Genomic DNA, 25,932 nt, shown 5'->3' on the forward strand with positions numbered 1-25,932 from the left:
AGTGTAAGGTAAACGGTGAAGATTAATGCAGTGCAGAGATTTTACCATATTTTTGGTATATAGCTATTATTGACATGAATTATAATCATATATAAATCAATAAAGCTTTAAAGTGGGCTTAAAATGCAATCATTAATTTAATTTATATTTTATATTAAAAAAAAATATTTTAAATAAATTTGTTTTACTAATATAATATTGAATATAAGCTATTGACTTCAAGTAACAACGTAGGTACAATTATTGTGATTTTAGGTTCTTCAGAAAAAATGAATCTGTTTGTGTTGTTATCAATCGGATTTTTTTCTCTAAATCATTTTTCCGGTAAATATACTTTTTTTCTTTTATATTTTAACGATGAATACTTTTTACTCGATTAATTTTAATTAAGGTGCTGATAAACCATGCTTAGCCAGACAATATAATCACACTTCTAATGTTTGTGTTTGTAATGAAATTTATTGCGATGAGATATCAAAGATACAGACCCTTTCCAAAGGACGATACGTTGCTTATTACACTAGTCAGGTAAATATTTTAAAAATTAATTAAAAGCTTTTACAATTTATATTTAAATATAATATCATATTTATTTTAGAAAGGATTAAGATTTTCGAAAATCTCGGGGCAAATGACTAACAACATACCAAGACCAAACTTGGTTGAGAGCCTTAGAGATTTTTATAGACATTTTACGTCACGTAGAGGACGTAATAAAATTATTAGTTATTATTATTTTTAAATAAATAATTATGTATACGGCTTTTAATTTAAAATTTTATTTTCAGCTGATGCAGAAATAGTAATCAATAGAAATAAGACATTTCAAACTATAATGGGATTTGGTGGGTCTTTCTCCGATTCAGCTGCTATAAATTACTTAGCATTAAGTGAAGGTGTAAGGAAAAGGTTTATTAGGTAATTCAAGAATCACTTTGTTCATTTTGTTATTAAAATTATGTATATAATTTACTAATAAATTTTAAAGATCATACTTTGGCGAAAGTGGAATAGAATACAACATGGGCAGAGTTCCTATCGGAGGTTCTGACTTTTCGACTACTGCATATGCCTATAATATGGAACCAGTGGATGATGTACAATTATCAAATTTTTCTCTGTCGATGGAAGATTATAAATATAAGGTTTAATATTTTTTTAATAATAAGCATGGTTATATTTAACTATACCCTATCAATCAATCTTTGCTGTCCAGTGTATATGGAGCACTCTTAATTATATTTTCTATCTACTTCCTTTAATTATATCATCTTTAAAGAAAACAAGGTCCAAAATGCTTAAATTCTTCTGTACTATTAACTAATATGTTCTACCTTTTATTTTATTAAAAATTTACCTAATATATTCATCTGTACTATTAACTAATATGTTCTTCCCTTTATTTTATTAAAAATCATATATAGTTTTATAGGATTTATTTTAAGGACCTTTTTTGTTCCGAGGTGTGTTTGGTAAAAAATATGAATTTTGACTTCGATCTTTTTATTTCAAATCCTATTCATCATTTATATACATAATTTATACTGTTTAATAGCAATATTATACTAATATTTTTAAGCATATTTTAAATCCAAAATTAGGATGATAAAAAATAAAAAGACCAAGTAAAAGTATTATCTTTTTATAATAGGTTGATGATGATGTATTAGTTATTTATTAAAATAAATTCTAGCCTATTTATGTTTACCAATTGATGTCTAATATATTAATAAACTATTTTATTTAGGTAGCAATAAAAATTACCTGTAATACGGTATTGTGATAAATAACAAAAATGGTATTGTGATAAATCATAATACCATTTTTGTTTCACCAGCGATAGATTTATTGAAGACAAAATCCCGAAAACCTGTCAATACGCTATTTGCGTTAACACAGTCAGTTAGAGAGCTATCCATTTTATCATTATTCAAAATTAAGAGATGGCAGGTTTGGATTTACGCCCCTACTATTAGTTCTAAAGCACACGTTGCGGATATACGGTTTATTTTTTGAACACATATATAGAAAAAAAATAAATCAATGTATTCAAAAAATAAACCAAATCAATAATAAGTATATTAACGTATATCTCTATCGTGTGTTTTAGAAGTAATAGTAGGGGCGTAAACCCAAACTTGCCATATCTTTCTAAATTATGAATAATGATAAAGTGGATAGCTCTCGAACTGACTGTGTTTATGCAAATAGATTATGAAGCGTTTTTTTTATTTTACACAATGAAAATGAATCATTTTTTAACCTATAGTATAAATTTAAAACCAAAATTTGACATTTATCTAAAAGCATTAAAATATCTTAAATATTTAAAATACCAGACTCGGTCGCGTATATAAAAAAAATCACGCTCCAAATAAGCCGGACATCTGTTCGAAGCCTGCAATGCGGTTAATTCAATTTTTGTAACATTTACAATTTTATAGATTCCGATGATAAAAGATGCTCAAAAAGCGGTAACTGACGAGCTTCATCTTATGGCATCAGCCTGGTCTCCTCCAGTTTGGATGAAGAGCAACAAAAAATTCGGTGGTATAAGCAGATTACTAAAAAAATACTATAAAACTTGGTCAAATTATCATCTAAGGTTAGTAAATTTATATTTATTTAATATTTGAAATACTATGCTAAAAAATGTAATCAATATTAAAAAAACTAATTTAATTAAGATTTTTGGAAGAATATGACAAGATGAATATTACATTTTGGTCAATAACAACTGGAAATGAACCATCGAATGGAATTGCAAATTTCATTGAAATTAATTCATTAGGCTGGTCTACAGACGAACAGGTACATATATTTTTAACATGTTTTATTATATATGATTTTAAAACCATGCTATAAATTTGAAACTTCGGGTTTGGTGAAAGAGCTTTTAACAGTTTATTGTAAAAAAAAAATTACCAAAACGTGTACAATATATATATATAGGTTTAAATCGAATCGGCTCGTTTTAAGAGAGTGTCGATCTTAAGAGTTTTCGTTGAACGATTGGTAATGAGTGAATTGTGTCCATTAAGTGATTGCCGGTGATTCGTGATGGGATCTAGTGTGACATATTTTATATTTGTCTAAGCTCAACCTCCAATAACGCTCCTTTTGTAAAAGTTAGTTTTAATCTAACCGTCTGATAATTACAAAAGATGTTGCTTTACTAGACGAGTCTGGTTCAATGGTTCAAAGAGTTGTTGTGGTAATTGATGGTTGTAGAAAGTATGTATGATTATTGTGCAATTTCGGGTGTTCTACCTATCTCTAATGTTTATTGTTGTTAGCCTAGCCACTGTCGTTCACATATTTATAATGATTATTGTTAATTTATTACAACTATATGAATCAGACTTTATTTGTCATTGATTTCAGTATACTACAACAAAATTATTATTACTATACTATTTATATTTTATCACAGGCTAAATGGATAGCTAATTATTTTGGACCAACAATAAGAAGATCAAAATTTTCAGATATATTAATCGTGGCGTTAGACGATCACAGACACTGCCTTCCACATTGTTTAACGATGGTACGTTTTGATTTAATTTATTGCAACCCTATTGTTATAATAATAATACTATTATGTATAATTTTTAATTATTTATTATTAGCTTGCACAAAATAAAAAGGCATTTGACTATATAGATGGAATTGCGGTTCATTGGTATTTTGACCAAGTATTTCCAGTCAACCTTGTGGAAATTACACATAATTTGTATCCGAATAAATTTATAATTAACACAGAGTCATGCATAGGTATTATTAAAATTAAATTAATAAACAATTTAAAGGTATAAATTGTAGCACACGAATAACATATTTTTCTAGGCGTGATTCCTTGGATAACCGAAAAAGTAAAGCTCGGGTCTTGGTCAGGAGCTGAAACATATGCAATGTCTATGATTAAAGTAAGTTGTAAGTAAAATATTAATTTTCTATTTAAATTAAACATTGCTTTTTATCCAATTTAGAATTTCAATCGATGGTACACTGGTTGGATTGATTGGAATTTAGATTTAGATCGCGTGGGAGGTCCTAATTGGTATGGCAATCACGTTGATGCGATGGTGATTGTATTGGCTGAAAAGAACGAATTTCTCAAGCAACCATCTTTCTATGCTATGGGACATTTTAGCAAATTCGTTCCAAGAGGATCCATTAGAGTTAGTTCGCAAACTTATAAAGGAAACTTGGATCATGTAGCATTTTTAAGGCCCGATGGAGGTGTTGCTGTTATTGTTTGCAATCCGTTAGTATAAATCTTTATTTAAGTATCATATTTTAATATGCATTAATATGACTTTTTATAATTAATAGTTTCGAGTCGAGAAAAACTCTTCAAATTAGAGAAAAACAAAGGGGAGCAATGCAAATCGACGTTCCGGAACGATCTATTCTCACTGTAGTGTATTGGTAATTTTAGTTAAGCTTAGAAATTCAATAGATTATAAAAAATATAATATTAATTTAATGTAACTGTAAATAAACGTTTAATTTATAAATTATTATTTTATTAGTTATAATATGATTAAGTTTTATTCCACCTAAATATTGTGTAATTTATAGCTAATAATTTATTTTAATTTAAAATAAATATTAAGAAAAAGTGTGAACAATAATAAAATAGTTTTGATGATTATCGATAGATCTATGTAATGTATATATATATATATATATTTTAGTTATTTCGAAAAATAAAAATCTTAAATGTCGGCATTATTTTTTGCATCTGGTTGTCAAACTAAATTTCCAATAATTTCTCAATCTCTTCGCCGCCTAGTTATTATGGCTTTAAATCCTGTCGATGCTTCACTACCTCTTTTATTCTTTAACAATATCATCAAAACGGTCGAATACGCCAGCTTCAAGTCACATAACCAGCTTCATAGTCGATTATATCTTCATTTTCATCTCAATATCGACAGCTTTCCTTCGATTATTGAAGCTTCTTCCAGCTAAAGGTTGAAGTTTGTGCTTTGTTTTATTTTATAGTGGGGTCGGTTTATGATGAGAAGAGGAAATTGAATCTCTGCGCTGGAGAGTTGATTGTAAGTCCAAGTAGTCGATAAATTAGTATGTATTTAAGTGAGAAATACATGTATATACATATTTATTACAAGTATACATACTTACATATATACAGAGCCGGATTTAGATAAAGAATAGCTCAAGGCTATCCTCTCGTGAGCCCCCTCCAAGTTCCCCATTCTCATGAGTAGCGGAAATTAAATGTGAGTGTTAATTTAAACAATAAAAAAAACATAAAAAATATATAATAACATGAATAATAGTAGTAGTAGTTATAATATTACATATAATTGTTCTAATAATATAACTTATAACACCCTATATTATAACTTATAATTAACACTGAAAAGCTTGTACAATAACCGAACTTTGCACGAATATATTATAACTAGGGATTCTGTGTCGAGACAACCCGGGAATTTATTCCCGAGAATTCAAAGATTTTTTGCTGTCTCGAGTCCCGGGAATTTAAAAATTAATAACCCGGGACTCGCGACTTTCCGAATTGCAATTTTACAAAAATATGTAAAGAGAAAATTTAAGGTCGAGCTTAATTTATGTCTCGATATGAAGACAAGGTGGAATTCCTTATTACCCATGATATCGAGATTTTGAAAGTTACGAAATTGCATTAGAAAATCATTAATTGATCTTGGCATCGGCCAAATTTGGAATGAATCGAACATTCACGTATTAAAATATTTGTGAAGTACTCACTTCTATAAAACTGGCAGTTGAAGCTCTAAGTCGTCGAGATGCCACTTTATTAACTTCCGAAATTATTGTTAATTTTCTTTTAAAAAAAATATTTGAAATCAACACAACTATGTCGCACGAACCACCAAAATATTTCAACGACTAGAAATAAAAAATTCAAGTTTAAAAAGGAGTTTCAGATATTAGATTTAACTATCAAGCGAACTCTGAATCTAGAGCTTTTATTCAAATCATTGCTTAAAATTAAGCCAACATCTACAGAAAGCGAGAGAGTTTTTTCTACATCTGGAATATTCGCCACAAAAACCAGGAACAGGTTATGTGATTTATTATTAAACGCCTTGGTGTTTTTAGAAACATATTTTTCCTTACAAAAATAAAGGTTTTAACTTCATATTGATATAAATATTTCGATTAAAAAAATTGTAATAAATTAAATTTAAATAAATATCGAATAAAGTGTTTTTAAATTGTTTCAATAAATTTTCACCTATCGTACCTATAACACAAATAATAAAAGTTAATAATAATAAATTAATTAAAATGAATAATAATAAGTTAATTAAAGTTTTTAATAATAAGTTAATTTTTTAACATAATTTTTTTTCATGATTATACGAAAAATAATCAAAGTCTCGAGTCTCGGAAATTCCCGGGACTTTAAAAATTTGGGTCTCGAGTCCCGGGAATCGGAAAAACCCGCGACTTCAGAATCCCTAATTATATCTTATTATTAACACTGAAAAACTAATGCAATAAAAAATCAGATCTTACAAATTTTATTGTCTGGGTGACTACCTGGCAATGAGTGTCACGCTTTAAGATGTAACATTAAGTTGTAATAAAAATACAGGCTATTATATAAAAAAGCTTTAATCATTAAATATAAGTAGATTAAACCAAAAAAAGTATTTTTATAAATATTTTCATAGAGAAATCATCAAAAGCTTAGCAAAATTTGTTTGTCGAAGTTTGTCACTTTCAATGCAAAAAATACTCAGTACATCTTTTTAATTTATTTTTAATTTAAGTTTTGAAAATTACCTTTCTCTTGAACATTGTTAGTGGTCATTACGCTAAGGAACAGTCAAAAGATTGCTTCCGCAAGGGGGAAGGCCATCTTTTTCCTTGTATATAATTTGATAAAGGTCTGTATGTGCTTTCTGTGGGTCTATGGCTTTGTATGAAAGTGCAAAAGTTCATCAGTCCGTGTCATTTTATTACTATTTCCTTAATATTTTTATCCTTCTGCAGTTCTGTGACGTATAATATCCTTTCTAATTATATGTAAGAATTCCTGAAGTGACCTGTACAAACTTGCACAGGTACTCAATAACAGATTTGGTTTTTGAATGACATTATCGACCTTGTGAAAATGGTCTAGCACACGGTTCAAAAATGAAGCATAAACATTTTATTTCATTTATTCTTTTGTTTTTTTCAAAAGATTGTTAGTTTTAAGCCCAATACCCGCATATTAACATCAGTCAAAGCAATGTAACATTCCAAAATAACTTTTGTGGCTTACTAGTATCTGCCAAATATTTAGGTACTTTCGACAGGGGTTACAAATGTGATTTTATAACCGCCCATCTCTTTGTGGAGCATTAAAGAAGATCATTGACAACGCCAAAAACGTAATTAATCTTGAAAATTTGATTTATTTAACGATTTTTTGCTACATACTCTTGCCCTACCAGCTATGGGAGATGCATTGTTGTAATACTCTCCTTGGCATTCTCTGCAGTCAATGTCAGGCTCAATAGTGAGATAATTAAACACTTAATCATCCATGCTTTCCCTGATACATTGTTATACAAATTGTAATAGTAATTGTATAAATTACACACATATAAAAACTAGAAATTTGTATATTGCACACAAAAAAGTATCAAACGTAAAAATTCACAAAAAATATTATGGATGATAATAATGTAACTTTTTTTATTATTTAATTAAATTTATAAAACACTTACGATAGCGCTGAATAACATTACAAATAGAGAACCAGTGCGAATAAAAACAAAAATCAATTTACGTGTAGTGACCACTCAACAATCCCATAACTAAATCGGTTCGGTTTACCTGGCTATATCTATTACTAATACTTCATACAAATATACAATTACTAAATGTATAATCAACAAATATGTGTATAACAAAACAAATATACAGTTATGTATAACCAACACTCGAATAAATTAACTAACCTATGTCAAATAGTATGAAGCAAAGATTTACATAAAATTATTTTTAATTAAAATTTTTGTTTATCGCAGTGAGTATGATTTTTTGCGTCTTTAGAATGATAAAAAGTGCATTTTTTGTATAAGTTTAATAATCATAAGTTAAAATTTATAAAAAAATTAAAAATAAAAATTTTATAAATAAGAAATCATGCAAAAAATATGTAACAATCATCATTTTTCTTACTACGATGTCAAAGTCCTATGCAATAGTCTCGTGTTACAAGAAATACATAGCACAATTCTGTCTAAATATTCTTATGAATAAAAAGACGTATCTCACGCTTGTTTCTTCGATAGTCGTCATCTTAGTCCATCTGTACTCTAATAGCACAGCGTTTGCAGAATGCACTAATGAATTCATATATTTTGCGCACATCACCATAATTGGGTACCAAAAGTAAAAGTGAACTTTGTTGTGCCGTCTATTATTGAGTGTATCTTTCTGACCAAGTTCAGTTCAAAAAATTACAATGTGGTGTTTAGGATTTTAATTAAACTTTGCTATTTCATCATATTTTTTTCATTCAGGGACCTTTTTCTGATTGCTTATAATTCGGAGACAATCAAATGATAATATATTTGTTTAAAAGGATGTTCTCGTTTGGTACTTTAAACATGTAATTCGAGGATATTTGAGAGCCTTTTACTCCTGCACAACATAGCCACCTAGCGAAAATGGGGCTGAGAAAATAAACTATTCTTCGCCATATGGCCACGAAAGGTTTAAAATGCCAGATACTATTGTGAATATTGTGATGAGATATCAACTGTATTAAAACTTTTATAATAATTTTAAGAAATGCGTTTTCATAAGAACATCAGAAATAGAAATGATAAAGAAGATAAAATTGTATTCGGCTAGGACATTTCCGAAACATTAAAATTTTTCGCTTTTGACCTTTTAGCGCGCAAATTAATTATTTTGGAATTAAGGGTTGAAAAATTACTTTTTAAAACTCTTATTATATATAAAAAGAAATTTTGATAAAAAAAATTGAAAAAAATTTTTTTTTTGGAAATTTATCGGTTGATATATCGACCATTGACCACTTAGGGTCATATTTTAAGAATATTTTTATTATATAATAAATGATCAAACAGTGGCACAAAAATATTATTTATTGTTTTAAATATATTACATATAAACATATAAAGAAATTAAAATTAAAAAATAATTCTTTGAGATTGTTTTAATGTTTTAATTTGATTTTATCGTTTTTTGGCCGATAGCGACAATTTTATTTCATATGGTCGATATATCAACCAAAGAGCTTCCTCGACGACATATTTTGATGCTAAGGATGATTTTATTATGGATAGGTATTGAATTATAGACCGTAATGTCGTCGATCGATATATCGACCGATTTCGGCTTTTGCGCGCTAAAGGGTTAAAAGATCAAATTTAATTTAAAAAAAAAACCATGTTATTTATTGATAATATTATACTTATATTTTTCAGGTGATGTTAAAATAAAAATATTTCCAAACATACAATATGAGTTTGAAGGATCATTTACGGATGCTGTGGATTTTAACTATTGCAAAATGAACAAAAAATACAGGAAAACTTTATGTGATATTACAAAGAGCTTTATAAATAATACAGTTTTAATGTATTTACTATGTTACCAATTGTGTATGTATACTTTTATCTACTATTATTGGATCGGAATATAATATGGCCAGAGTGTATATTGCTGGTACAGATTTTTTTACTCATCCTTATGCTTATAATTCATTCAGAAGACGATATAAAGTTATCAAATATCTCTTTATCTTTAAGATTAGTCATCAAATTTCACTTTTCTAGAAGATTATATGTATAAGGTATTTTATGCATCATGGGAAATATATAAAATAACAAATACACGATTCCAAAGATTCAAGAAGCAAAAAAATTTACGACCGATGAACTATTGATTGTAACAGCAACTTAGTCTCCACCTTTATGGATAAAATTTAATAAAGAATGGCAAAGGTAGCAAGAGTAAATTATTAGAAAAATATTATCAAACTTGGGCGGATTAGCATTTAAGGTATTATAATTTCTATTTTTAATTTTGTACATATATTTATTTCTATCCTTACAATTCAAAAATATCTTTTACAACGAAATTGTACGAAAAAATGGGATATCTTTTTGGTCTATAAATACTGGAAATTAAGTCATTGAAAAATGGTAAGGAAAAAGACGATCATGTATTTTTAACATAGTTGACATAATCAATTTAAAAAAATAAAATAAATATATCTATTATGTTATTAGGTAGAATAGTTCACTTAAATTTTTGGACCTACTATAAAAAAATCAAATTTTTCTAAAATAAAGATTATGATTATTAAATATTTTATTTACCATTGCGTATAATATATGTATACATATTTAAGAACCTTTAGCTTTGATATTTTCGTCTTCTGCTACCAGGTAGTAAGCAACTTAAATTAAATATATGAATTTAGTGATTTTGCACTCTTTTATATGAAGAAAAGAGTTCAAACCTCTGTTTCTGAGAACCGTAAAATTTCAAGGATATATTTTAATAAGCTTGTTTTTATAATCATATATAAATAGCCAATAATGGCGCTGCTTTTAAATATATGAATGGTATAGCAGTTCATTGCTGTTGAAAATGATTAAATTATGTTAACTAGACAGAATTTATTATTTATTTTCGGACAAGTTTTTAATAGCAACTGAAGCTTATTTATAAATATTTGTAATACATTATTACCACATTATATTTTAAGAGCACAGATTTGGGTGCAATCAAAGGTACAACTAAGTTCTTGGATAAGAGCTGAAATGTATGCACAGAATTTTAATTGGTACGAAAATTTGAACTGAAGCTCCAATTATAATCATTACAGAAAGTGATGTATTTTTACAGCAGCCATTTATTTATATAATTGCGCACTTCAGTAAATTTATTCAACGCGATTTAAAACGATTTTGCAAAATAATCTATGGAAACTTTAAAAATATTGCTGTTTTGAGGCCAGAAGAATTGTCATCGTTTTTTTATTGTTTGTATTTCTACACTTTATTATCAAAAAAAATATCAAATGCTTGTGAAATGCATATTTGATTTTTCCGTGAAAATTACGCCATAACTGTTACTATAGAAGAATCTGGCAATGAATTATTAAATATTAGAATACCAAAATGATCGATTCATACTATTTTTTATTGATGAAAAAATAGTGACTAATATTTTGTATCATAGAAAATATAGATATTGTTTTTTTGTATCAAAAATGTAGTTGGGTAAACCATGTTTGATGAGGTAGACAATTATAGCACGTCATGTCATGTTCATAAAACTATTATATGCAAATTCTGAATATATTTAAATTTATTTAAATAATACATAGTTTTTATAGTAATATTTTAAAAATAACATTAAAAAATCGTATTTAATTTTTCACTTTTATATACACAGAATTACACACATTCAGTCAGTTTAGTGCCGCCATGTACTAAAGTATGTTTAAAGTGTTGTTTAATTCAGTTTAATGTTGAAATATTCCAATCTAATAGATGTTATCATACAAAAACATTTAATAATAATAACATTAAATTTTTGTGGTCGTGCAAATTATATATTTTTATATTTTTTTAGTAATAGATATTTTATTTTATTTTCATAAGAGATTAATAATAAAAAACATATATTTTTATTTAATATAAAAAAATAGATTACCATTTTGTTTTTCGGTATTTACTTCTACAGAACTTAGGTAAATTATACAAAAAATCAATTTTAATAACCTTTTCCGGCCACTATACAAAGTATGAGTAGAATATATGTTTTAATTAAAAACAGTGCTCAGAAAAAATAAAATAATGTAAGAGGCATTTTTAATAATTGATTTTATAAAATATTTTTTTATACTTTATGCATTTGGTAGAATTTTTGATACTTCCAAAATTAAAGATGCGTCAGTTGCTCGTAAAAACAATTTTTCAATTTAAAATCAATCAAAGAGTATCGTAGTTTGTCATAATTTTTATTAAAGAAAATAATTATAAAAGGGTTTTAATTTTTTTCCCCAGATAGTACTGATTACTCAGTTTGAATAAGTAACAGCTTTAATCTTTTTTGAAGTAGTTGTGAATATGTTTTATTTCAAGTACATTTATTAAATCTTTCATCACTGAAACATTGTAAGATGGCAATAATATCTGTGTACTTAGTTAATGACTTAAAGCCGGTCGATCGCGAGCCAAAATTTGGTCGATCCCGTTTGGTGAAAATAAAGGAGACCGCCGCGCCGTCTCTGTATTGTTTTAGTACGGTTCTCAGGATCTTTTGCTAATTTTGTGAACATCTCGAAAATGCACTTCTTTGAATATTAAACGGTAGCTTTATCGTAATAGCAAAGCACAAATATCACAATAGCAAAGCAAATTTAAGTAACGCTGTTACTGATGGGAATATACAAATTTTGCCGTATTTCCAACAATTTTGATCTTTATTGTTTGATAAGCTGTTCAGGATCATGTTGAAATTGCTAATCCATAACCAGTGTTCAAATGCTTTAAATAACGATAGATTTCAGAAAAGAGCATCATTTCGTTTCACGGTTTTGCTCCTTACACACCTCAGAATCTCTGCTGTGACTGTTGCGAATCTGTTGTGAGTGAACAAAGCTTAATTTTTCGTTTCATCAAAAATCAAATCAATCCACCCTTGTTTAGAAATTATTTTGACATCATTAAAAATGAGTGCTGCGAATAAATAAAAATTGTATCGTTTTAATAATGATTGGGAAGAGGATTTTTTTTCACAATGAATAACTACAAGTGCTTGTGCCTGAAATGCAATGTGATCATTTCTCTCCCAAAAAGAGGAAATCTAAATCAACATTATAGTTCTGTGCATGAATATGACAATAGTGATTATCCTTGAAGTTCAATAAAATACGGATGGAACAGATATAAAAGTTTACACTATGCATCATTCTTTAAAAAAGTTTGCGACAAATCCACATCTTTGGCGAAACACAAGAAGCCTTTTACTGACGGTGAAATTTTTAAGGAATGGTTCATAGCAGCTGCTGATTCATTATTTGAGAATTTCAAGAATAAAAATTAAATTATGAATGCAATCGAGATTTTAGCAAACGATATGCGATTATAACTAAAAAATGCACGTTTGGCTTTACCCGATTGCAGTACGAAGGAAGAACATTTCAAGATAATTACAATTAAAAGAACATGCAAAGGGGAAGATAAATATAACAGTTTTAAACACTTCGTTACATCAGAAGAAGTGCCGCTACGAAAACTCGTTTCTATTAACCATCCATGATTGGCAGTGAAAATTGCTTTATTGCACTTAGCAAAGAAGATGAAATTTTCCGAAGTTTCATTCATATCCAAGCATTATGCGCAAAATTCATAAACTTGGATCAAGTGATGAAAACCGCCATAAAAATAATTAATTCCATCAGAAGCATACCGTTGCAGAGAAGAAAATTTTGGTTACTTCCAGAGAAAATGGAGAAACATCACAATGATTTGCTGATGCATAATGAAATAAGATGACTAAGTAAAGGATTTGATCTCGCTCGCTTACAGGAGTTACTACCCGAAATAAAACAATTTCTACTTGAGAGAAAATATGACAGGTCAAGGAATGGCTATTAAAACTGGCGTTTTTAACAGATATAACATCTAAGTTAAATGAAATTAATTCAGAATTACAAGGAAGATCCAAAACCATCATAGATATGATTTTATCAGTGAATTCTTTCAAAATGAAATTGAAGCAATGGATTTCAAAGCTGAAGAAAAATGATTTCTCTCATTTCAGCCATTTGAAAGATGAGATTGGTGAAAATGTGAATATATGTATATGATTACGAGGAATATGTTGTTGTATTGGAGAGAATATCGGAAGAATTTGGGATGTTAAATCAATTTTAAAACTGATAAATAGTCGTATTTGATAGATGTCTATTTGCAAGTATATATTTGTGTGAATCTTCATTTGCCCACATGAATTATATAACATCTAAATATCGGTCAAGTTTGACAGATAATCATCTCGATGATTGCATGCGATTTGCATCCAGTGGTTATCAGCCAAATCCTTAGGAGATTGGCAAAAATAAGCAATGTCAAATATCTCATAAATTTAGATTTTTGTATTATTGTAAAACAATAAGAAGTTGTATGATTTTTTTTATTTTTTTTGCTCTCTAATAATAATATTGGGTCATATTTAATATACATTTCGTCTTTAAAGTGTAAATTTACACTTTAAAGAATGATATAAAATACCAATTAAATTGTCCATAAGAATCTTATTAGAAGTCGATCATAAGCAAATTTAAAATAGAAAAGTAGCTCCCTATGACATAATCTATTCAATAGATTTCAATACGATTTTTTTATCAAAACGTCATTTATATGCTTGAAAGTAAGCATTGACAAATTTACGAATTATTTTTCTCTAAAAATGCATTACTTCATCATTTTGGTGTTAGAAAATGTTTTTATATTTTTCTCGAGTAGTGCTGATTAAATAGTTTAAAGTAGGAACAACTTAAAAAAAATTTGATGTATTCGTGAACATGTTTTATTAAATTTATTAACGCGTTTTTATATGTAATATTGTTTAATGTTGTACTCCTTTATCCCTAAAACATTTTCTAAATAAATTAAGACAACACACTAAAATATTTTAAATAAATTAAACTATATTTAAACCTAACCAAAACGAATCAGCCCAATGAAAATGATATAACTATTGGTAGTATTAGATTTTTTATTAGGTCAAGTTGGGTTTGGTTGATTTGTTTAGTTTTGGAACTGGCAAATTTAATTTTAACGACAGTTTAGAGGGGCATATAATTTTACGTAGAAATATATATCTACCCAATTACACTAAACTACAACACATAACATAAATGAAAGAATAATAAAAATTACAATAATTAAATAAATAAAATTTGCTTAATTTAAATAGAAGTGTACTAATATAATATTAATAAACATGACAAAAATTATTAGTGTTCAATATATAATTTTACTATTGTATGGAATTACTTGGATTTTTTCCACGACAGGTAACAAATATTTTTATACTAAAGTTTTACCATATATTTACGTTAATATAATTGTTTTAGGTGCTAATAAACCATGCATACCATTGAAGTTTAACCACAGTTCTGTTGTTTGTGTGTGTAATAGCACTTACTGTGATGATATCGAACCAGTAAAACGTATAAAATCTGATCGATTTGTTTCATATCTTACCACTGCTGTAAGATAATATAATACATAATAAATCAATATAATTAAAACAAATATAGTAATGCAAATTAATCATTTTTAAGGCTGGATTACGATTTAAGAAAACGTACGGAAATATTAGAAGAACACCTGCCACTTCGCCATTTCTGAGAGGAGATCTATATCACATATACAGATTATTAACAACGACTAGAATAGCGGATTCTATACTCACTATCAACAGAAGAAAGAGATATCAAAAAATTATAGGTTTCGGAGGCTCATTCACAGATTCCGTGGGAATAGTTTATAACAGCTTGAGCAAAGGCACTAAGGCAAATTTGATGAAGTATATAATTGTTTTAATATATAAGCATAATTTATATAAAACTGATCATTTATTTATTTTATTTCAGTTCATATTTTGGAAAGAATGGAATAGATTATAATATGGTTAGGTTACCCATTGCTGGATCTGATTTTTCGACGCATCCATATGGTTATAACGAATACCCAGTCGGGGATAAGAAGTTATCTAATTACACGCTGTCTCCAGAAGATTATGATTATAAAGTGAGTTTTATATAATGTAGTAAATTTACAAATTCTATACCTGATTAAAATTATTAAAATAATGTATTTTTAGATACCGTTGATACAAAAAGCAAAAAAGTTAATGGTTAAAGATGATCTTTATCTTATAGCATCTTCTTGGTCTCCTCCTGTGTGGATGAAAAGTAATAAAAACTTTTTTGGACCAAGTCGTTTGTTAAAAGAATACTATCAAACATATGCTAATTACCATTTAAAGTAATTTTTTTCAAATTATTAATGTATTGTTGTTCACTAATAGAAGCCATCTCCAGAAAATATGTGTACATAATACTTCAAATTTCTATGGAGATGGTTTGAATTATATGTGTCTTATATATAAACCTAATATTTTAATTTTAAAGGTTCTTAGAATTATATAAAAAGCAAAATATATCATTCTGGGCAATTACAACTGGAAATGAGCCATCGATTGGTGTTTTGAACATCGCATTCATTAGTACTTTAGGATGGTTACCAAGAGATCATGTAAAAAATACATTTTTTTCATGTCAAGCTTAATATAATTTAATTGTAACTGTATCGTTTTAGGTGTATTGGATTGAAAAACACTTTGGACCGACGATAAGAAATTCTAGTTTTAAAAATTTAAAGATAATAGGACTCGACGATCAAAGATTCACTCTTCCGTGGAGTGTAGAGATAGTTAGTATTTTTATTTTTACATAAAACGTAAAATAAGTTTTTAATTCTCAGATTAATTTTATAGATGGCAGAAAATAAGAAAGGGTTTTCTTATCTTGATGGAATAGCAACGCATTGGTATGTGGACTTTCTTTTCCCGGTGCACATAATAGACATATGTCACGATTTATTCCCAGACAAATTTATCATATCTACTGAAGCCAGTATTGGTAAGTTTACAACTTTTCCCTATCATATACATTTTAGACCAAGTTACTAGAAATAAATTAAAAATTCAATATTATAATAAAAGAAAAAACTTTAAATGTGTTTATTTAATTTCAAATCTAGGAGCACATATTATCGTTTTATGTTAAAATCAGGTTGCTAGAAAAATAATTGCGGCTTAAACCTAAAATATTTTTATGATATTTAAATACAACACAATAGAAAATATTACTATGACTGATACTGTCCCTCTGACACTATTACAGGATAGAATAATTTTAAGAATGTCTACGAGTTTTTAATAAAATACAGTTTCAAAAGTAGTGTATGTAGAAACATACGAAGAAAAATCAACGATAGAAAAGATAAATGGGTTTGTAGCTAAATTATAAGCTATGCAGAACGAACACAGTTTTGTTTTAGAAAATATGACAAAAATATTATAGAGCTTTTATTCAAATTTATAAATCTTTTTAAAGGAATCGAAGCATAAAGGCTCGGCCACACAAAGAGCGGTGTGTGGCGGCGGGAAGCGATATCTGACCGCGGCGGTTAGGCGGTCTGGTTGTATGATGCGATGTTGCATCAGTTCTGTCTGACATAACTGATGCAACAACACATCATACAACCAGACCGCCTGACCGCCGCGACAGACCGCTCTCTGTGTGACCGAGCCTTAAGATATTTTTTTTTTACTATTATGCACTAGATTTTCTCTTAAAATATTTTAGTGAAATTAATAAAAATTCAGTGCAGCAACACGGTGCTAAACATTAATAATAAAGTTGGTATACCTAATTTTTACTTTTCATTCAATTTTATTAAAATGCGTATATTTGTCGCAATATGTTTTCAGTACATACCCGTGTGAACATTTTTTTCTTTTAAAAACTAATAAGACTTCACACAAGTCGAGACTAACAAATGAACATTTAAAATTAACACCAAAAAAATGAACATTTAAAATCAACATTATCTGAACAAATTTACCTGATATTGATGAAATAATATCTGGAGTAATATGCCAAGTTTCGAACAAAATAAATAAATTTTCTTTACACATTTCTCTGGTTTAAAATTTTGATGTAAAATAAAATGTACATCTGAACGTATTTTTTTAAATATTTTTTTTTAATTATTTAAAAAAAAATTTTTTTCTCGCTACAATTTTTGCGGGTTTTTTGCCTGTGGCCGCAGACTTTACTTAAATTAATTTAACGGCTCATCTTCGTGTTTGAGTCAAAATATCACCTACTTACACCAGGGGTCGGCAAACCGTAGCAAAGTTTTCCGACTCCTGCCTTACTCTAACAATTTAATTTAAAAATATAATAATAAATGTACAAAAACAGGCTCTTATAATTACAAGCCATTAAGTAAAGTTACTGATTAAAATTAAATTAAATAACTATAGACATAAATACTATGTGTCAATTAAAATTAATATAATAACTTGTTACTTTTTTTCGATACTTTCTTATAAAATAATCGTATAATATTTCTTCAAGTGTATTTTATTTACATTAAATTATGCAATAATTGTAAATATTTAATTATATTTAATACTTTATTAAAATAATTTCACTTTTTCAGGTATGTATCCATGGGTAACAGAAAAAGTTAAATTAGGATCTTGGAGTAGAGCAGTTGATTACATGAAAAATATGTTGGAGGTAATTATACAGTTATGCAGAAAATAACCAGAATAATTTATTGTATAGCAATATTTTATAAGAAAAAACTCTAATGTGTATTATTATTTTTCGATAACCAAAAATTTAAAAAGAAATATTCAAAAAGATACTAAAAAAATGGTATCAGGACACTAACCCCCTGGACATTTACCCCCCGGACATTAACCCCCCGTCAAAACCCCCCCGGACATTAACCCCCCGTACAAAAAAGCCCCCGAGCAATTAACCCCCCGACAATTAACCCCCGACAATTAACCCCCCGTGCCAATAACCCCCCTGACAATTAACCCCCGCTACGTATAAAGATAAGTATTTTATACAAGCTGTTACTATTTATAATAAATGGTCATTATTTTAATAAAATATTGTTAATTATGAATGGGCAGTATAAAATATTTTCAACTGAATAAAAATTTGATCTTGCGGCTTTTTTTTCAAAATGACCTATGGCTATTCAAACTGCGTTATCTGTCAGATATTTTTGCGAAATTAAGCGATATCAACTTACTCTTGAAAGAACCAATTGCGATATATTTTCTTCAAATGATAAAATTGAAAGTTTTATTAAAAAGATCAACACTTGGAGAAGTAGGGTGGAAAAGGATTCGTTCGAAATGTTTTTCAGTATCAACAATTTTATAATCGAGAAAAATCATTGTAAAACTATTATCGCAAAAATTATTATAGGTCACTTAAAAGCGCTAGAAACACAGTTTAGTAAATATTTTATATCAAATATTGATTTAATAAAGTTATCTTGTATTCAAAAACCATTTTTGATGGCTTGAGTTAGATTGATCAAATGCCATATAAAGCCCAAGAGGAATTTGCTGAGCTTTCGAGTTACTCAAACTTAAAACTAGATTTTCCAAACAAGCCCTTGACTGAATTCTGGATCGGAAATAAAACTGAATTGCCCACAATTTCTGATATGGCATTAAGTGTTATTCTGCCATTCAACACCTTTATGTGAAATTACTTTTTCAGCTTTAACCCATATTAAATCCTAATATCGTTCATCGCTAAAAAATTTTAAAGAGATTTTACGTCCAGTAATGTCAAATATTGCACCATAATTTAATTTGTTATGCAGTAAAAAACAAGCACATCCGTCTCATTAAAAAACGATTTTTCCCTTTAATTTTTGTATACTTATAATATATTCCAGCGACAATATATATTGCTCAATATTTTTTTTTTATTTATGTTATTGCAAAAAATGCAGTTTTGATGATAAATAAGGCATATAATTTTTGTAACTATAATTAATACAATTTTACAACTTTTTGTGCAATTTTTAATTTTATATTTTTGTATTCATATTCATTCTAAGCAAATTCTAAAACTATATTTTTTCATATGTATGTAATATGTATGTTGTTACATAATCAATAAATTAACACAAATTATTTATATATCTTATTTTTGTACGGGGGGTTAATGTCCAGGGGGGTTTTGACGGGGGGTTATTGTCCGGGGGGTAAATGTCCAGGGGGTTAGTGTCCTAGAACCTAAAAATATGTTAAATATTAATATTTTAATGGTGTTTTTAAGATGTGCAACGACAGTTAATAAGATCGCTACCCAGATAATTAAAATTTTTTTATATTCAATCAACAGACTTACTGTTTCTAATTTAATACCAAGTAAAAATATCCAAATAATATTGCAAGCTTTTACATAATATTTTATTTTATTTTACAGGACTTTAACAGTTGGTATTCTGCATGGATTGACTGGAATATAGTTTTATACCGGTCTGGAGGTCCAAATTTCATTGGAAACGTTGTAGACTCCTGTATGATAGTCATGCCAGGGAAAGATGAGTTTTATAAACAGCCAATGTTTTATGCGATAGGTCACTTCAGTAAATTTGTTACTAGAAATTCGGTAAGAATTGACATTCAAAAAATCACTGGCGATGTTGATTGCGTGGCGTTCTTGCGTCCAGATGGAGGAGTCGTGGTTATACTATCTAATTCGTAAGATTTATTTATAATGATATAAATGTATTAAATATTTGTGTTAATAAATTATTTTACTTATAGATTAAATATAGGCAGAATTGTAACCATTGAAGAAGACGGAGTGGGCAACATGGATATATATGTCCCTAAGAAATCCTTCATAACAGTTTTATATTGGAAATAATTTAGCCTTTTATAAAAAAAATATATATAAGTGTTATTTTAAAAACAATTTCAAAAAGTCAAAATAAAATTTTGATTAATTACCTGAAAATAAACAATTACGATTATAATTTTTAATATTTTATTTCAATAACTTTACATGTCATCATAATTTAACTACAATAATATTTGCGTATGTATATATATTTTTTAAATAATATTATAAGTAAACAATAACACAATATGTAAAATAAATAAGAATGGTATTTTGTGACCAAAATTTAACTTAAAATATTTTTTTTAAATTCAATATATTCAATACAATAACATGTTTTTCATGAACCTTTTAAGTACTCATGAACATTTAACTGGCATATTTAAAGTTTCATTTATATTATCTAGCTTTAAACATTTAATTTCTGCACACTCATTTACATAATATGTATATAATATTTCATTAAATTTATACAATTAATAAATAAATGAATAAATCCGCTACCATTCGATTATGTGTATATAATAATAAATAAAAATAATAATGCTCATTATAAGCGAGTGAAATTTTATACATAATGTAGATGTGATTTTTTTTCAAAATAAGGAAGCGATTCCTAGCCTCGATAAATAAAATAATTGGTCCTTTAGGTAGATGGTAGCGGATCAACAACTTAGTGAATACAATTACAACATAGACTATTTGTTACATATGTATATTTTTTTTAACATTCCGTTTCTTGCGGTAAGGCGTGCTCCGTTCATGTTCCTGTAAAATCAAAATATTTTAATCGCATGTCTTAAACAATCTGAAATGTTAGATGACGATAAGAAAAATAATGATTTGTGTCATATTGAATATATAAAAAGTAAGCGTTAATGTATGTAGATTAATCGTCAAATTTTAATTTGCGGTTGATGTTTTTACTATATAGATTTAAATGCAAAGCTTTTAAAAAACATGAATTAGTAAATATAAAAAAGATTTAGTTTATTTTTTTCAAATCTAATTCAAAAATTATTGATTTATACACTTTTAAAAATAGTACATGTATTTATCAATTTAAATGTATAAATGATTTATCTTAACTAAAATATTCATACCAGACCCAGATGATTTTTTTCCATATATTAATTCAGTATATAATTTCCTTCAATATATTAAGAAATGTATTTTTTACACATTAGTGTTTATAATATGACATGTATATGTTTACAGCATATTATGGTGTACTTAGTTTTATTTATTTATTTTTATTTTATCTTTTTCATATTTTATGATTGATTATGAAGTGTGTTCAATAATAATAAAAAATCGCAATGAAAATCGGTTACAAATAAAAACTTTATTCAAAAGTATGTTACAAATAACAAAATAAAATAAACAAATAAATAACTGGCTATCTGTCTAAATGTAAATAAACTTGTATTTTTACATAGCTTCTAACCGAGTTTCAATGATTTTATAAAAATATAAAATGCTTTCTATTATGATAAATTGTGTACATAATAAGAAAAATATTATCTCAAAAATCACTAATTTTATTATGTATTTATGTAATATATCTAATAATAAAAATGCAAATTTAATTGTGTAAGTGAATGTAAAAATATGTAAATTAAAAAATGGGGTCTGGAATATGAATATTAAATTTCAGTCAATATACAGATTAAACACAATAATATTTTATATATAAAAATATATATTTTTTATTGCATGTTTATTAAAAAAATATAATATGTGCTCAACCTGTAAATACATTTATATAAAAATTAATTAAAAAATTGTCCATTATTATGCCATATATATCAAAAATACATTTGCTTAAATTCTTCTCATAATAAGAAGTATATTTAATGAGACAAGTTTTTTTTTAAAGTTATATGTAATTCTTAGATACTATTGTATTATATAATAATAAGTACTCGATTAAGCCATGCATTTAAAATAAGTATATCGACAGTTTGATTTCATGCAACAAGTATTTGGAGATGGTATTTAGATAGAAGAGTATAAAAATAGTATAGAGTTGTTACATATACATACCACAGAAATATCACAGTAATATTAGTTAGTTTTTTTAAATAATACATGTACGAGTTCATACATTTTACAGTAATAAATCATTGAAATTTTTGAATGTATATTTAGTGCAAATTTTCTAACTCGGTGATAAATTTAGTCTTGAAAAATTAAATATTAATGTAAATCGGGATATTGTATACATAATCAAAGAATTCATGCATTTTTAAATTAAGTTAATTGAAATTTTTATCGTGCCAAATATTCAGTTGACTTAAAATTATGCAGACAATATCCGTTTTTTGATAGTCTTTCATTTATTATAAATAAACCAATTGCTTAGCACTTATTTTTACAACACAACATATATTTAAACAACACATTTACTTCAACAAATTTTAAGCTGCTATTGTTAGGTTTAGAACAAAATTTCAGAAGCATTCTCGTATTGTAAACACATAGTGCACACAGATAACATTTAATTTCGGGTTTCTACTAATTATCACCAATTAATTACAAGATGTCATTGTTTCGACTTTTGCTAATCAACGTTCGTAATAACATATTGCCACATTTCAATTGTCACAAATAATAATGTTGAGAGCATCACACGCAATATGTGTGTTATATGTGAGAAAGGGATCGAAAAGTAAATACTTCAGGTAGACAGATAGTCAGGCAAGACAGAGGTTCACAAAATGTATAACAATATATAATATAAAAAAAATCGCCACAACATAGATATTCACACCGATCAACAGAGATAGTAAAGCAGGGTGAATATAATCCCTTGTCTGCAAAACTCTAACTCACCGATTTTGCCGTATTTAATATATATATATATATTTACTTTTTTAATGTATATATTATAAAAGTTAGATTTACAAACGCAGTTTACACGAAGTTAGCTGTAATATTAAAATGTGATAATTAGTACATATCAGTGGTGTAGATGTTGTCCATATGTGGTGAAATCTATTTGTTTAAAATGCCAAAAGAATAACATCGAATAAGGACATCTTACCCAAAGTTTACTTACCGATTATCAATGCTAGGATGATTATTCCAATAACGCCCGCGATTATCATCATCTAAAAACGAACATAGTATTTAAAATAACTTTTTAATCAAATTTTCAGCAATAAATAATTACCTTAAGATTCTGCAGCCAAAATTTGCTTTTTAGTTTACCAGCTTGCTGCTCAAATTGTGATGCTCCTTGTTGTAAAGCATCTGAAATATATTTGGATTTATTTTACAATAATATTTTTTACATAAATAACTATTCAACATATTGAGAATAAAAAGCTCACCTGCTCTGTCGTCAAGCTCTGATAGTTTCTGATCTCTCTCTAAGACTTTTTCTACGTTGGTTTTCATAATATCCACAACCTGAAATATTAAAATTTTTAGTACAGTATTTATTATGTATATCTTCCATTACAATTAGACAAATATGTGTTACAGCAGATTAAACATAAACAATAAGCGCCTAATCGAATCAAAGTGTGTAAATCAGTGATATTTTAATAATTATAAGTTACTGGTACAGCCTACAATTAATACATGTCACTATATCTCGATTTTATTTTTGCTAGATTTTTTTTGTATATAATCAGAAATAAAATTATATAAGAAATTGAAAAACATATATACGTGTATATTTATAGCTAAGCCTAAATATATATTATACTTACTTCATCAACTTGAGCCTGTGTTTGTTGTAGGCGTCGTTGGGCAGCCACCTGTTGAGGGGTGCGAGGGCCTCCAACAGGTCCTTCTCCTGCAGCATCTCCAGGATTTAATCCCCCTTCGTTAGCCCTACAAAAATATATATATTTATAAAAGGAAAATTTTATTTTAAAATAATAAATATTTACACAACCCTTAAATATTAATTAAATCATTCAACTGAAATGAATATTGATCTTTAATATCGAAAATATATGACGCTGCCCAAATTCTTCTAATTGAAAATCAAAGATGTAAGAAAAATACATTTTTTTTATTATGAACAATATTTTTTATTGTAAATAAATATATAATAATAATAATTAATAAAAATAATAATATTTTATAAAACTACTATTGTAATCTATATCATTAACTTTGTCTGTAAGGAAAATTATTAAATCCACTCTAAAAAAAGCTATTTATATCCCTGATATATAAATTTATGACCTATAAGTATTAACGAAATGTGTAGAATAAAAATATGTTTATTTTTAAAAACGACTAGTAAAAAATAAAAGTTTTAGCTTTAAAACCAAATTGAATGAAGGCATTAAAAAGAATTTATAAATCAAGCGAATAATACTGTTTGCTCTGAATCCAACAGCATATTAATGGGTTCATCTATTTATTTTTTCAATGCATCATAATATCCTTTTATAAAATCATCATACATGCACTTATAAATTGTTAAAGTGACACGCGCTCCTCATAACGAATCTGAGCATCTTCGCAAACTTTGGAGACGTGCATACAAATTGTACATTCCTGCTCATAACTGACAATATGACTTATACAAAATGTTTTATTCAATATTTCATTTACCATACATCAACCCAAACGTACACATATATAGTCATACGTACACACACGCAAAATCACTTTAGCATACATATTATTATTAAAAATACACACGAAATAGTAAATTAATAAATATTTTGTGACGTATACCTAAAATAAATGTGTACTATTCCACATATATTGTTCCAGATTCTCATAGCTATCGCCGAAAAAATCCTTGTGATTGATAAGCTTGTTGAGAAGCTGAATGTATTGTGTAAAGGTAACGATTTCAAGCTCTAACGTCTTGGCCGCGACGGTAAGAAAAAGGGACGTGATCTAAACATTGATATGTCTAAAATTAAGTCAGTTACGACAGATGAGGTACCCAATATGGTGGGAAAAAATTGGATTTGGTAAATTGTTTATGGAAGGTAATTTTCCGCGCTTTTACAGAAAATTGAAAATTGACCTACAGTGAACCGTTGAACTGCTGATGTTCAATAATGTAAAATGGCTGAGCCGAGGAGAAGTACTGGAGCGATTTGTATTAATTAAAGTGTTTCTTGAGGATAAGAATCTGCTCAATGATCATAATTGGGTTTGTAACTTTGATTTTTTTTACATATCTCTCTATTCCTATGAATGAACTGAACTAAAAATTACAATATTTTAACAAAATTATTGCCATTATGTTGGAAGACTTTGAGAGTAAATTTAATTTAAAATGTAATGTAGAAACTAAAACTTATAAGCATTTTCCTTCAGTGAAAAAGTATTTCAAGTCAGCACATTTATACAAATTTAAATGGAGCCCATGCATATAAAGTACCAAGATATTGTAAACTTGTTACTTGACCAAT

The 25,932-nt window shown here is 27.4% G+C and overlaps 2 protein-coding genes across 5 annotated transcripts in view; one reads left to right on the forward strand and one right to left on the reverse strand.

Moving 5' to 3' along the window:
• On the forward strand, nt 1-21,303 carry LOC148232082 (uncharacterized). The gene is made up of 24 exons (XM_088191214.1): nt 1-55; nt 256-324; nt 392-528; nt 599-710; nt 789-918; nt 989-1,145; nt 2,445-2,605; nt 2,688-2,811; nt 3,434-3,547; nt 3,630-3,774; nt 3,847-3,926; nt 3,990-4,271; nt 11,455-11,529; nt 14,989-15,088; nt 15,149-15,285; nt 15,359-15,603; nt 15,671-15,827; nt 15,901-16,064; nt 16,211-16,334; nt 16,398-16,511; nt 16,576-16,720; nt 18,312-18,391; nt 20,117-20,394; nt 20,461-21,303. Exons 2-24 carry the CDS (start codon nt 270-272, stop codon nt 20,561-20,563), a joined length of 3,219 nt encoding a protein of 1,072 aa, XP_088047340.1. The 5' UTR covers nt 1-55; nt 256-269; the 3' UTR covers nt 20,564-21,303.
• LOC148232083 (neuronal synaptobrevin-like) overlaps nt 20,670-25,932 on the reverse strand; it is a 14,206-nt gene continuing 8,943 nt past the window's right edge. For 2 of the 4 annotated variants that reach the window (XM_088192147.1, XM_088192145.1), the window contains exons 3-7: nt 24,256-24,379; nt 23,872-23,950; nt 23,712-23,791; nt 23,598-23,649; nt 20,670-21,304 (exon numbers count right to left, since the gene is read on the reverse strand). In XM_088192147.1, coding sequence (XP_088048273.1) covers nt 21,297-21,304; nt 23,598-23,649; nt 23,712-23,791; nt 23,872-23,950; nt 24,256-24,379 — 343 coding nt within the window. In that variant the 3' untranslated portion in view covers nt 20,670-21,296. Of the gene's footprint in view, nt 23,467-23,597; nt 23,650-23,711; nt 23,792-23,871; nt 23,951-24,255; nt 24,380-25,932 lie in introns of all 4 variants that reach the window. The other 2 variants (XM_088192144.1, XM_088192143.1) reach the window with 1 other exon arrangement.

The sequence above is a fragment of the Plectrocnemia conspersa genome, unplaced genomic scaffold (assembly GCF_051122295.1).
Source record: "Plectrocnemia conspersa isolate PC_06_02 unplaced genomic scaffold, ASM5112229v1 ptg000009l, whole genome shotgun sequence".
Classification (NCBI taxonomy): domain Eukaryota; kingdom Metazoa; phylum Arthropoda; class Insecta; order Trichoptera; family Polycentropodidae; genus Plectrocnemia; species Plectrocnemia conspersa.

Bases quoted from the DNA above. Each gene is read 5' to 3' on its own strand.
- LOC148232082 (XM_088191214.1), top strand. From the start codon at position 270: ATGAATCTGTTTGTGTTGTTATCAATCGGATTTTTTTCTCTAAATCAT. The intron at 11,530-14,988 runs GTTGAAATATTC...TAATTTAAATAG, and splicing joins GTTGTTTAATTCAGTTTAAT to AAGTGTACTAATATAATATT. The intron at 18,392-20,116 runs GTAATTATACAG...TTTATTTTACAG, and splicing joins ACATGAAAAATATGTTGGAG to GACTTTAACAGTTGGTATTC.